The sequence below is a fragment of the Myxocyprinus asiaticus genome, chromosome 11, assembly GCF_019703515.2.
Source record: "Myxocyprinus asiaticus isolate MX2 ecotype Aquarium Trade chromosome 11, UBuf_Myxa_2, whole genome shotgun sequence".
In the NCBI taxonomy this organism is placed as follows: Eukaryota; Metazoa; Chordata; class Actinopteri; order Cypriniformes; family Catostomidae; genus Myxocyprinus; species Myxocyprinus asiaticus.
The window spans coordinates 43,489,535-43,504,114 of record NC_059354.1 but is presented as its reverse complement, the minus strand read 5'-3'; the positions used below and the strand labels follow the sequence as shown (position 1 = coordinate 43,504,114).

The 14,580-nt window shown below is 37.5% G+C and overlaps 1 protein-coding gene across 1 annotated transcript in view; it reads left to right on the top strand.

The window, feature by feature from the left end:
• Window positions 1-462: 462 nt before the first annotated feature.
• Window positions 463-14,580, top strand: part of LOC127447909 (pre-mRNA-splicing factor CWC22 homolog) — a 59,308-nt gene continuing 45,190 nt past the window's right edge. Inside the window, exons 1-2 of the mRNA XM_051710095.1 lie at window positions 463-559; window positions 13,511-13,607. Of these exons, the coding sequence (XP_051566055.1) occupies window positions 497-559; window positions 13,511-13,607 (160 nt within the window). The 5' untranslated portion in view covers window positions 463-496. The remainder of the gene's footprint in view (window positions 560-13,510; window positions 13,608-14,580) is intronic.

The window sequence follows — 14,580 nt, the reverse complement described above, 5'->3', positions numbered from 1 at the left end:
GCCTGTCTAGATTGGATCAAAAATGACTTTTTTCAAATAGTGATGGTGCTGTTTTTCACATCAGTAATGTCCTGACTGCACTTTGTGATTAGTTGAATGCCACTTTGGTGAATTAAAGTACCAATTTCTTTCCGAAACAGATAAATCTGTGCTCCAGAATTACTCCAAACTTTCGGCTGCCAGTATATATATATATATATATATATATATATATATATATATATATATATATATATATATATATATTTGTCTTTGTGGTTTATAATTCATTTGAATGACTTTTTCCTAGACTAAACATTAAATTAGCCTCAAGACATTAATGTAATGTAAAATAACGTGAAGACATATGTTTACTGGTTATTTTTTTCATTGATAATTATCTCTCACACACTTTATGCTCAGAAATGTTTAGTGACTGCTGAGGAAAAACGCGTTTCGTTCTCACGCAGTACCTCGCGTTTACCCGTAGCTTCATTTCCGGAAGACGGTGGGAAAGATGGCGGATGACTCAAACGAGTCCGAAACGGCGATAAATTTGAATCCTGTATCAAGGCATGAGGTATGAGTATCATTGTTTGACCCTATTTACACTACGATAAATTACTTTTCACCGCATGGAGTTTTTTAAAACGGGCTATTGATGTTTTCGGTGGCTTTTAGGGGTCTCGGGCCCGCACACATGTAGCAGATTGCGCTTCTTTAGTGTGTTTGAGGGCGGTTCTGTCACAAACACTGAAATAAAACAAAAATAAACCCTCACATGAACACAAATACTCACTTCCAAGTCATTTGAGAGTCTCTGGGTTCTCTCTTAGGTGTAATTAAATACCTCATTGATGTTAATTGACAGACCGGGGCACGAACAAAAACAGCATCATATCAGGTCATTTAAAAACGAATGAATTAAAATGAAATAATAGAAGCAGGTTTGGGGAGTAACGAAATACATGTAATGGATTACGTATTTAAAATACAAAATATTAGTAACTGTATTCCACTACAATTACAATTTAAATAATTGGTATTTAGAGTACAGTTACATTCAAAAATTATTCTGATTACTGAAGAGATTACTTTGCATTTTATTGTCATTTGTTTCATTTAATATTTAGTCCTTTCAGATGGAAAACATTTATACATATAAATGATGCGATCCAAAGTGCATCTGAACAGTGGTGAAACACTTTCTTATGATGTGTTACATTCATACGAGCAGACAGAGAAGTACGTTTGAAGTAAGTTTGGAGCAGAAGAAATAGAAATAAACCTTGTGTAAATTATCAGCTTTACGCTAAGCTAAAATGCTATTTCTAGCCATTTTACATGCACATGTTACCAGGCACGATCATATTTTTTATCAAGAAAATTCACATTAGATAATAGTTTCTTTTTTTCTAGTAAGACCTTTGATATTAGGGCAAAAGTCATATTCTTGATAATCATTTTTGTATTGTTTTCCTGTAAAAATATTTAAAAATCCTTAAAACAAGATCAATTTGATTAATCTTGTTTTAGAAACAACACTGCATAAGATATTAAGGTTTTTCAGAGAGTGTATTTTTAACATGTATTTTGTCTTACTGTACTGGCAGAGTTTTTATAGTCAAAACAAGTGAAAAAATCTACCAGTGCTGAAGTAATCCAAAGTATTTAGAATACGTTACTGACCTTGAGTAATCTAACGAAATACATTACAAATTACATTTTACAGCATGTATTCTGTAATCTATAGTGGAATACATTTCAAAAGTAACCCTCCCAACCCTGAATAGAAGATATAGATGCTTTCTGTATATTTTCTAGACAATAGTGTTTCTTAACAAGCTATACATTTATATTGAAATAATGTGTCAGAGGTTTGTGTTTCTTTACATATTAAAGAGTACACCCAATTAGTTCCACACAATAATGGAAAGATATTCTAAACTGATTATGCAAAAAAAACAACACTGGTATTGGATCGGCTGATACTGAGATTTCCGATATCGGAATCGGATCGGAAGAGAAAAAGTGGTATCGGTGCATCCCTAGTTCTCGGTTTATTAATTTGCTTGTAATACCAGTTCAAATTGATTCACTAAAAAAGAATGGCTCTTATGACATTTACATTTATTCATTTGGCAGACGCTTTTATCCAAAGCGACTTACAAAAGTGGAAAACATAAGTGATTCATCTTAAGGAGACAGTGGTACGAAAAGTGCCGTATTACAAAGTTTCACTAGCATCAGGATAGTATTCAAAACAGATTAAAATGCAACAAGGAATGTTTTTTTTTTATTTATTTTTATTTTTATTTTTTTTTTAAGTGACTGGTTAAGTGCTCATGGAAAAGATGTGTTTTTAGCCATTTTTTGAAGACAGAAAGTAAGTCAGCTTCACGAATGGAGTTGAGAAGGTCATTCCACCAACGTGGTATGATGAAGCCGAAAGTTCGGGAAAGTGTTTTGGTGCCTCTTTGTGTTGGTACAACAAGGCGACGTTCCTTAGCCGACCGCAGGCTTCTAGTGGGCGCGTAGCTCTGCAGAAATGATTTTAGGTATGCTGGAGCAGACCCAGTGACTGTTCTGTATGCCAGCATCAGAGACTTGAATTTGATACGTGCATCAACCGGCAGCCAGTGGAGAGAGACAAGGAGTGGTGTAACATGCGCTCTCTTTTGTTATGATTAATTAGTTCACAAATTGGTCTACACTGGTTGCCCTGTTTGTTTCTTGTTGCAGGCAACCAGCAAGGTCAGTGCAAAATTGTCTGATTATTATCTATGTCTTTTATCGCAGCGTACACGCTTTCACTCATTAAATTCAATTCTGACAGGAAGCTCACTACTTGTACATAATGTTTTGTTGTGGTGGTGCAAGAAACACTCGAATTCATCCAGCACCTTAATCGGACCAGAACTGGTTTTGCCGTTGTGTGCCTGCTTGCTCTGAAAGACAGGTGACGCACGACTAGGGTTGCCATTGTCAACCGTCCCACTTAATATGAAATCTTCCTTTATTTAAGGGAAAAGAATTGCGTTCCGTATTAAATCCATACAGCACAGTTTTTCCTGTATTTTAGCATCTCACTTTTAACCTCCTTCAAATGTTCGATTATGCATGATGTTATGTATACTTGGACAGGCAGATTTAAGCCCAAAGTATACTTCTATCACACAATTTGTCATCTCTACAACAGTCAAGCAAGTCTTTCAATCCAAAATACTCACGTGACAGGAGCATATGTGCTATAGGCCTATGTGTTTTTTTTCTTGGCTATATCTTCCACGGTTGTATTAAAATATTCTGTTAAAATTTACTGTGATAAATGTTAGTAAGAGTGTTGATGTGAAAAGTCATGTTGGTGCAGCAGGGCAGGTGTTTTCTCTTACCCTCATCAGCACTGTTCAGAATATCGGGGCTGTTTAGGCGTTTGACATGGTTGAATTGTTCCAAAGCACCTTAAAAGCAAAAATTCTCACGTATAATTCAGATGTGTTGCATGTGCCACCATATTGAAGGAAGCCCGATTTAGTCGCGCATGTGAGCCTCTCTATGCTATCCTGCCATCGGAGCTTGCATCTCAATTCAATCACTCCGTGCACATCCTTGTCCCACATGAGAAGCATATTTAGCTATTAGAAAACGAAATGAATATCATAAGGTTGCTGCATTGCATGACGGAAATGCGTGCAGACGTGACTGGCATTAGAGCGTTAAAATAAAGGTGCATCTTAAAATATACATCAATGACATCACATTGTTGGTTAATTGATCAATACATCGATCCAGATTGATGGATCGTTACACCCCTAATGAATAAACATGATGTTTTCTGAATACGCCGTGATAGTATGTTAAAGTACAACATGAAAACAAGCACAGTTGATACGCTGGTCTTTATCCCAACCTACAATTGCGTCAGTGATCGCCGGGAAACTACATTCAGCTGACATCTCACCAGCACCAGAGAAACGATAGGCAATGTAGCCTACTGTGTTTACAAAGCGTTATGATTTAATAAATTAAAAAAAATGTCCAAAGGTCCGAAAAATCCCACGATCCACAATGTTGAGTTTTAATGAACTCAGATACACTATATTGCCAAAAGTATTCGCTCATCTGCCTTTAGACGCATATGAACTTAAGTGACATCCCATTCTTAATCCATAGGGTTTAATATGATGCCGGCCCACTCTTTGCAGCTATAACAGCTTCAACTCTTCTGGGAAGGCTTTCCACAAGGTTTAGGAGTGTGTTTATGGGAATTTTTGACCATTCTTTCAGAAGCACATTTGTGAGGTCAGACACTGATGTTGGACGAGAAGGCCTGGCTCGCAGTCTTCGCTCTAATTCATCCCAAAGGTGCTCTATCGGGTTGAGGTCAGGACTCTGTGCAGGCCAGTCAAGTTCTTCCACACCAAACTTGCTCATCCATGTCTTTATGGACCTTGCTTTGTGCACTGGTGCGCAGTCATGTTGGAACAGGAAGGGGCCATCCCCAAACTGTTCCCACAAAGTTGGGAGCATGGAATTGTCCAAAATCTCTTGCTATGCTGAAGCATTCAGAGTTCCTTTCACTGGAACTAAGGGGCCAAGACCAGCTCCTGAAAAACAACCCCACACCATAATCCCCCCTCCACCAAACTTCACAGTTGGCACAATGCAGTCAGACAAGTACCGTTCTCCTGGCAACCACCAAACCCAGACTCGTCCATCAGATTGCCAGATGGAGAAGCATGATTCGTCACTCCAGAGAACGCGTCTCCACTGCTCTAGAGTCCAGTGGCGGCGTGCTTTACACCACTGCATCCGACGCTTTGCATTGCACTTGGTGATGTATGGCTTGGATGCAGCTGCTCGGCCATGGAAACCCATTCCGTGAAGCTCTCTACGCACTGTTCTTGAGCTAATCTGAAGGCCACATGACTGTAGTGATTGACTCTGCAGAAAGTTGACAACCTCTGCGCACTATGCGCCTCAGCATCCTCTGACCCCGCTCTGTCATTTTACGTGGCCTACCACTTCGTGGCTGAGTTGCTGTCATTCCCAATCGCTTCCACTTTGTTATAATACCACTGACAGTTGACTGTGGAATATTTAGTAGCGAGGAAATTTCACGATTGGACTTGTTGCACAGGTGGCATCCTATCACAGTACCACGCTGGAATTCACTGAGCTCCTGAGAACGGCCCATTCTTTCACAAATGTTTGTGGAAGCAGTCTGCATGCCTAGGTGCTTCATTTTATACACCTGTGACCATGGAAGTGATTGGAACACCTGAATTCAATTATTTGGATGGGTGAGCGAATACTTTTGGCAATATAGTGTATGTATACAAGTTATATATCTTGTAAACAAGTTATTACTAAAAGTAATTCATTAACAGTAAATAAACAATTCATAAATCCATAGTAAAAACAGCCTAAATGTATTAAAATAGACTGAACTAAGAATATATTAAGAGGAAAATGCCAATACTTGCATTCCTTAAGTGTAATAATTTAAATGATTTTTAAACAGTATGCTACATGCTACATAATTATGAAAAATGTCTGAAAATTGACATCCCTAGTTTGTATAACTCGAGTCTGAAGGAATATGAAGACATCATTATGGGTCTGAACTCCTGAAGAGAAATAGTTCAGTATCTCATAGCAGTTGTAGCATTCAGACGCTAAGGCTATGTTCATACAGGCAGAAAAAATCTGATTTTTTTGGATAATCTGATTCAAATCCATTTAGGTTTTGTAGGTAGTCTGAACTAGGGCTGGGCGATATGTAAAAAAAATATTTTAGCGATAATGCCTTAAAAATATTGCGATGTCCGATTACATCTTCAACCCACCTGCTGAGGGTCGGTGAATTTATTTTGCTTTAAAAATTTAATTCATATGTTGAAACACAAAAAACTTTAGACATTTCTAAATTCAAATTGTACTTTAAAAAAAAAAAAAAAAAGCATTAAAATAACAAAGTGATCAAAAAATCGTATTTAATGTCCTCCCCAAATCCAAACATTTACCATCTCCAACGACTCCATTTGCCATCACACAAGCATCTGTCCACGACACCAGGTGGAAAATTACTAATAGCCTACAGATTAAGAACTAAATACAATTATAAATGTAAAGACAATAATAATCAAAATAAATAAGCCTAATAAATTCCCTTGTGTTCCCAAAATAATGCTGCCAAATGTGTGTTCTTATCGAATTTGTGTTTGTGTTGCATTTTGGTAATACAGTTAATGCTAAATATAAAGGCGAATGTGAAGGTGAATGTGTCTTGTATTATTTAATTATTTAATCACTTTCGTCTTTGGTTCTTTAATACAAAGATATATATTACTGAACCTGCAGAGTTGCATTCACAATGCATGTTAACCGCGTGGAAATAAAGTGAACTGAAGTCACATCACCTCCTGAGATGATCAGAGATCATTTGCAGTATTCTCACAGACGACAGTATTCTTGCAAACAATTTTCAGATGAATGAAACAGAAAAAAAATAAAAAGAGTGAAAACTCTTTACATGCGCTTGTTCCACGAGACCTGTTCCAGCTCGCGCTGCGGGCCTCTGAACAAACAGCAAATCAGACAGAAGCAGTAGCTATGTTTCCATTCAAGCTGTGAATTTAATTTATGCGAAAAATCAGAATATCGCAAAAACAATGTGCGGATAAAGCCGCGTTTCCATCCTTTGCATTCAGAAGAACAAAATCGTCACTTCCAGGGAAATTGTAGCGACTATGTGACTATTTTATTAATAAAATACTCACAGTTTAGGACAGGCAGACAAAACACTTTAACTCGTTTCATGACTGGAAATGACAGCGCACCACACAGTTCTGGGAGCACTATGTGTGTGCATTCCTCCATCATGACTTTGCGATGTGGATCTATAAGATATTCTTTAAATGTATCTATAAACCTGCTTTTCCAGAAAAAGTGCATCAGTTTGTGTTTAACTTATTTGCTCTGCAAACTCTATTTAGGCTTTGGATTTTTAGGACACCAGTATTTCAGAATGACCAGGGCAACAATTCAGATGCGATGATTGATTGGTCCGCTGGTTCGTCCAGTTATGAATTAATTGTCCAGTCACATGATTTTGTTTTATTTGCAGCTTGTATTCCTGTTAAATTCAATAGGAGTTTATTCGGTAAATGTGTTTCCTTCATAGTTTATGCGCATTTCTTCTTATCTAATAAAAAATGTACCTCAATACGTTTTCCATGCGCATTTTGGAGATTTTATTCACATCTTGGTGTTTCCATCCAGCAGATTTTATGCAGTATCCTAAAATGCACATAAAATGTTGCTGGAAACACAGCTATTGACGGCTTTTTGTCTGTTCTTAAAAATATAATAAAGTGTATTTCTTTGTGACTAACAGCATTTCTTGTCACGTGTCACTCCGAGACGTCTTGCAGCAGGTCGCCCGCCTGTTGCGGGAAGATGAGCAAAATTACCCGCGCATGAAATGCATTTGAACGAGGAGCTTGCGAACTAGATTCAGCCTCGTCGCATTTGGCGGGTGCTAGTTTCACACCCTAGTCACTGTTTAATATATTTGGTGACTTTCCAGAACCATGGTTTTGCCATTTCCCAATATTGTTGATCATGTCTGTTCGGAATCGGCATCGGGATCTTGGTAAGACATCGTTGATATCCGATTACATCGTCCTATCGCCCAGCCCTAGTCTGAACAGGACAAAAATACAACAAATCTGATTTTTACAAGCCTGATCCAAACCACTTTAGTAGGTGGTTTGGAATCTGATTAAAATATGATTTTTCTTAATGCGTCTCAGTCGGAATTCATGTGTTTTTTTGTTTTTTTTTCGTCATTCGTGTGTCTTGTCAGGTGTTGACATGTACTGTATTCCAAACGGCATAAACGATGCCTTCACAGGACTTTTCGAAGGGAAAACAATAATGATGGCCACGCTGTAGGATCGTTACAAGAGAATTTTCATTTTAAAAAAGTGAGTTCAGAATAACTTTTAATAAAACCTTTCAGCCCTCCGACAGTCTCTGAGGGGAACAGATGATCGCTTCTGAATGGAACGCACCCATATGTCATATACAGTATATGTTACAAGGCAGCCAAAGCAGTGCAAACCTCTTTTAAAATAATACAGACATTGGCTTTACTCGCCTAAAGAGATGCGCTAAGGTGCGGTAACACGCCGGCTGCGAGCCACCACTGCGTGATGAGGTATTGAATGTCTCGCACTAGTACGGGACGCTTGAGCATTTTGAGCGCTTCAATACAGGATGGGTCCTCTTCAGAAGTCTTGCTGTCTGACCCTTTCATGCTCCAATGTGGGACACAAAGTCTTCAATATGGGACATTTCGCTACCCGATCAAATACAGGACAATAGGCATCCTGTATGGGATAAAATGGAGAATGTCTTTCAAAAATGGGACGGTCGTAAATCAAGGCAGCAATAAACATTGCAGATGCCACCTCTCCTGTATTTTAAATCGTTTTCTGTGAAGAATGTATATGTAATATTTGGATGCTCTCATGAAAAACATCCATTGATAAACACTCAAAATGCATGGTGAACATACTTAAGTTTGCATCGTTAATATGACAACTAATGTAGTTAGCAAAATGCGATTGCAGGCTGAACAGCAAAAAAATCGATCTGTACACATATAACCTGCAGTTTGAACAGTCAGTCTAAAAATCGGATTTGAGAAAGAATCTGATTTTTTCTGCAGTGTGAACAAAGCCTAAGTGTTCGCGTCAAAAATGAAGGATACTTTGGGCTTAATGCTGTAGCTTGACTATGCAAAAACCCACTTCAGGTGCATTATAACTGCTCATGTAAACGTCCTGATGGTCTGTTCCCAGTGTCGGTTTTGTCCTCTTCGGTGGAACAATGCAGACATTAAGAACCGTTAAGAACCGTTAATGGAACAGAACATGATGAAAATAAAATGTAACCAGCTTTGAAAAAGATGGCTGATCCTACCCTCAACTTATTCGCTTGCAACAAACTAGATCAAAGCAATTTTTTTATTTTATTTTTTGCTGGGCTGATTTGTCTCCTTTTTTAGGTTCACGTAAAGTGCTGATATGGCACTCCCTTCTCTTTGTATACATTTTTTTGTCGTTGGCCAGGTGCTGTGTTTCTGAATGATTTACTCCTTGAGCGTTCAGCATTCTCAGTGTATATACTGTAACTCTGAAATACTAGCCTACCTGCTGAATGGCAGATCCATTTTAGAAAGACCATAGTTTCCCATAAGCTTTCAGAAATCACTCTGTCGCCTACTTGGTGTGGGATTAGGCTCAGTGGGGACTGATAATGTTTTGTGGACATTGGTATTTTTATGCCGAGGTAAGCGACCTCATGGTTGTTGTTTTTTTTTTTTTTTTTTTTTTTTTTTTGGAGTATCCTTCCATTGGCGGCTTAGTCCTCATTCATCTGGAACCGAAACAGCAGGGATAGTCTTACATTACCAGCACTGTCTGCTTGCTGTCTGTCCTGCTGAAACAGCAAATTGAATTATGATTGAAATGAAGGCAGTGACATCTGTGAGTGGCATGTCCAGTGAAATCAGATTGAGAGAACGCTGCTTTACTGCTGTAGGGAGAGAATCAGGGCATTGCTGCATGCTCCACATGCAAATTTCCTGATAGCTGTTCTGCAGTTGCTATTTAAATGTTTCTTAACACCATTGTTATTAAAATTTGCCTCCCTATTGCAAAGTGCTGTCTAAAGGCCAAAGTGCCCACATGTCTTGCACACAGTGAATGTGGCGCAAATTTGTCATCAGCAATGTACAAGCGAAATATCCATGCAGCATAGTTTTTCGAGGCACTCAGACACCAGTGTGTGTTTGGCGCATACACCAACGACTACTAAAAGAGTATCTCTAACCAAATAATACTTTAGCCTTTAATGTCTTGTGTTTTGCAATACCTCATCTTGTAACATGGGCCTTTTTTCCTGGGTATTAACATTCATCATAGGGTCAGGCGATATACTCATGTAGTATTTTGATGATTTTAGTGCACTTTTTATTTAGCCCCTAAGTTTCCTAAAACCTAGGCCTATGTTATAAGATTAGTTTTATGAAGCTTCCTGGTCTCACGACTTCCAAGTATTAGATCGCTTAAACAGATGTTTTCATAGCATCTCATCTCTGATTTTAAGTATAAAAAAATTGGTATTTGGTTAATTTCCATGAATCAGTTCAAAATGACAAACGTGTGTCAAACTGTAACAGACCAAACTTTAATAATATATTCAAACATTTAGAAAAAAATGTAACATTTCCTTAATTTAATCATGTATCAAACATATAAAAGATAGGCTGCAGTACATACAAAATATTGTACAACTGTCCTTGTTTTGAAAACCTAAGCTTCTGAAATAATGGCATATAATGAAGATAAGGAAGTATTAGCTTAGCCAGCTACACTTTATTGTATTCTTTTTTTAACTGTATTCTGAATTTTTCATGCTTTAGAGACTGTTAATAATTTCCTGTGTTTTGCCAGTTTATGATATTGCATTGTGTGTAGCGTTTTTTTTTTTTTTTTTACCTGAACGATATCCGCAAGTTACGCATATTATGACTAGTGTGTAATTTAATTCAAATTAATCTGTACAGTGCTATGAAAAAGTATTTGCCCCCATCCTGATTTCTTCTGTTTTTGTGTATATCTCACACTAAATTATTTCAAAAATTCAAACAAAATCTAACATAAAACAAAGGCAATCTAAGTAAACACAAAATACAGTTTTTAAATGATAATGTTATTTATTGAAGCAAAAAAGTTATTCAATACCAACTGGGCCTGTGTGAAAAAGTATTTTTCTCCTTAGTTACTAAATCCCCAAATCTATGAAACTGCATTCATAATGGGGTTGAGCTGGAATAGACACACCCAGGCCTGACTACTACCAAGCCCTGTTCAATCAAATCAACACCTAAATTCAGCAACATGAAGTTGGCTAAAAGGTCTTACCCAGTAGCACACTATGCCAAGGTCGAAAGAAATTCTAGAAACTATGAGGGAAAAGGTGATTGAAATACATCAGTCTGGGAAGGGTTACAAAGCTATTTCAAAGGCTCTAGGACTCCAAAGAACCACCGTGAGAGCCATTATCTCCAAATGGAGAAAACTTGGCACAGTAGTGAACCTTCCCAGAGGTGGCTGACCTTCTAAAATTCCTCCAAGAGCACAGCGACGACCCATTCAGGAAGTCACAAAAAAAAAAACAAGGACAATATCCAAGGAATTGCAGGCCTCTCTCGCATCAATAAAGGTCACTGTTCATGACTCCATCAGAAAGACACTGGCCAAAAATGCCACCCATGGAAGAGTAGCGAGTCGAAAACCACTGCTAACCCTTGTGGACTGATGAGTCAAAAGTGGAACTGTTTGGAATACAGACCCCAGTTACATCTGCCGTAAATCAAACACAGAATTCCACAAAAAGAACATCATACCTACGGTCAAGCATGGTGGTGGTAGTGTGATGGTGTGGGGATGTTTTGCTGCTTTAGGGCCAGGGCGACTTGCAGTTATTGAGGGAAACATGAATTCTGCTCTCTGCCAGAAAATCCTAAAGGAGAACATCTGGTAATCAGTCTATGAGTTGAAGCTCAAGTGCAACTGGATTATGCAGCAAGACAATGATCCAAAGCATAGGAGTAAGTCCACCTCTGAATGGCTCAAAAGAAGCAAAATTAAAGTTTTGGAGTGGCCTAGTCAAAGTCCTGACTTTGAGGTGCTGTGGCAGGAACAGGCAGTTCATGCTTGAAAACCTTCCAATGTGGCTGAACTAAAGCAATTCTGCTAAGAAGAGTGGGCCAAAATTCCACCATAGCGTTGTGAAAGACTGATCTCCAGTTATTGGAAGCGTTTGGTTGCAGTTGTTGCTGCTAAAGGTGGCACAACCAGCTAATAAGTTTAAGGGGGTAGTTCGTTTTTCACATGGATGATACAGGTGTTGGATAACTTTTTTGCTTCAATAAAAAATAGATAAACACTACCGGTCAAAAGTTTTGAAACACTTGACTGAAATGTTTCTCATTATCTTAAAAATCTTTTGATCTGAAGGCGTATGCTTAAATGTTTGAAATTTGTTTTGTAGACAAAAATATAATTGTGCCACCATATTAATTTATTTCATTATAAAACTAAAATTTAATAAAAAAAATTTAAAAAAAGTTTTGAAATTGATGACTTGGACCAAATAATAAAGAAAAGCAGCCAATAAGTGCCCAACATAGATAGGAACTCCTTCAATACTGTTTAAAAATCATCCCAGGGTGATACCTCAAGAAGTTGGTTGAGAAAATGTCAAGAGTACATGTCTGCAAATTGTAGGCAAAGGGTGACTACTTTGAAGATGCTAATATATTTTGGATTTTGTTTAGTCACAACATAATTCCCATAGTTCCATTTATGTTATTCCATAGTTTTGATAACTTTACTATTATTCTAAAATGTGAAGGAAAAAAAAAAATTATAATAAAGAATGAGTGTTTCAAAACTTTTGACCAGTAGTGTATATTTGAAAATTTTATTTTGTGTTTACTCAGATTGCCTTTGTTTTATGTTATATCTCGTATGAAGATCTAAAACAGTTTAGTATGAAAAATACACAAAACAGAAGAAAACAGGAAATACTTTTTCACAGCACTGTATATTGTGAATATAGTGGTTAATCTCATGTGTAAATTGGATGCATTTGAATGAGATAATTAACCTGTTTTAAAGCGGTTCACTTTGCCAGTGTTCAGCGCGTTCAACTCACAAAACTCAAGAGGGGAAATCCCCAACACACTGGATTATTGGATTAGATCAGTGGTTCCCAACACTGCACATTTTATATATCTCCCTTTTCTGACACACCTAATTCAGGTCTTGGAGTCTCCACTAAAGAGCTGATGAGTTGAATCAGGTGTGTTTGATTAGGGAGATATCCAAAAATGTGTTGTGTTGGGGGGGGCCTCGAGGAACAGGGTTGGGGACCACTACCTAATGTCTTCCTTTGCTATATACCTTCTGTTCATATTTTGCACTGTTAATATCTTGCAGTATTATTTTTTCCTCATATATTCTTCAACAGTATGCTTTTAATCATTTAAGGAACATAATTTTGTGTCTTCATATCGTTTTCATTATTGTTGATGAAATCAAAAAACCCTTTGTCAACAAACTTTTTTCATCAGTGATTTAGTTGACAGATTAACAAATCAGAGACCCTCCCCTCGAAATCCGATTACAGGACCAGCCGATGTGGTCATAGAAGCATTTGAAATGCATGATAATATGAAGTGTTAACAATAATCTATCTCGGCTGACCACTTGTTATTATGTTAATATTTGGTCAATTTTTCTTTATTTAGTTCTTGTTGTTCTTGTTCTAGAAATCCTTCCTTCTCTCTTGACCTTCTTTTCTAGGACACTGCTTTCACAGTGCACAGATATACACTGAGACCTACTGTTCTATATGTTCCTGCACTCAATGTACCCTCTCTGTGTTTTAGCCTCCCAGTCCAGGAAGGATGGAGCTGTGGATGAGGAGGGCCAGCACGAGTTCATCTGAGGATGGAGGCAGTGATGATGACCATAGGAGGACTGCTGGTGTGTATCTGTAACTTTATAGCAACAGTCACCTATAAACAGCTTCAAGTAGTGGTGTAGCCAGCATTGTGAACATAAACAGTTGTAATTGACTAAATTAGAGTAAAATGTATTGTGTAACTTTACCCTGTGAATGTGTGATTTGTTTAATTGAGAAACAACTACAACTTCTCACTTCAGTTTCAGTGTGGGGAATATCAGGGCTGAATAAAATCTTAAAAGTCATGGAAAATTCTATAGTGAATATACATTTTTCTTGATATGCTGTGCTCTGAATTATCGGATAGATATTGGTCTTATGGAGAGTAAAACTCAATATGTGAGCAAGTCATTTGTCAGTTGAGTTCTGTTCAGTCAGTCGGAAAAAATGGTTCACAAATCGGCCATTGGCAAATCAGTCAGAATCTTTCAAAACTGCTTTTTCCAGTAATCAACTTATGAAACAAATGAAAAAAGTTGTGGAATTTCATTAGTCAGTAAGTGTGGTAACCCTGTCTTTTATTAGACATTTTAGTGTAGGAGAACCCCAGTAAAACATTTGGTGAAATTCTAATCGCACATAAAATGGTTGATCGTTTTTATGTTATGCATTGTTAAATTGTAATGCTGCTGGCCACATCAAAATATAATCAAAGGTTTAACTCCAGTAAAAGATACTAGTTGAATCTGATGAGCAAAAAATGTTACCTCATCACTGAATTGGCACAATAAGCTCTTTTGTTTCCTCACAGCTGAGACCTACTTAAACATTTCCAAAGTCAGCACAGGGGCGAATAGTGTGTCACAGAAATGCTTCATTGTGGATGCACCTGTTAGAGATTGTGTAGCTTGCAAATTTCTGTTGTTGTGAAAAATGACCTCACACAAAAGGCTTGTTTCTATCATCTGTGAAGGATCAAATTATTTTCCCCCTCACCGTACAGTGGAGATTAGTTATGACTCCTTTTAATTACAGTAAACCTGAAAGAGAATT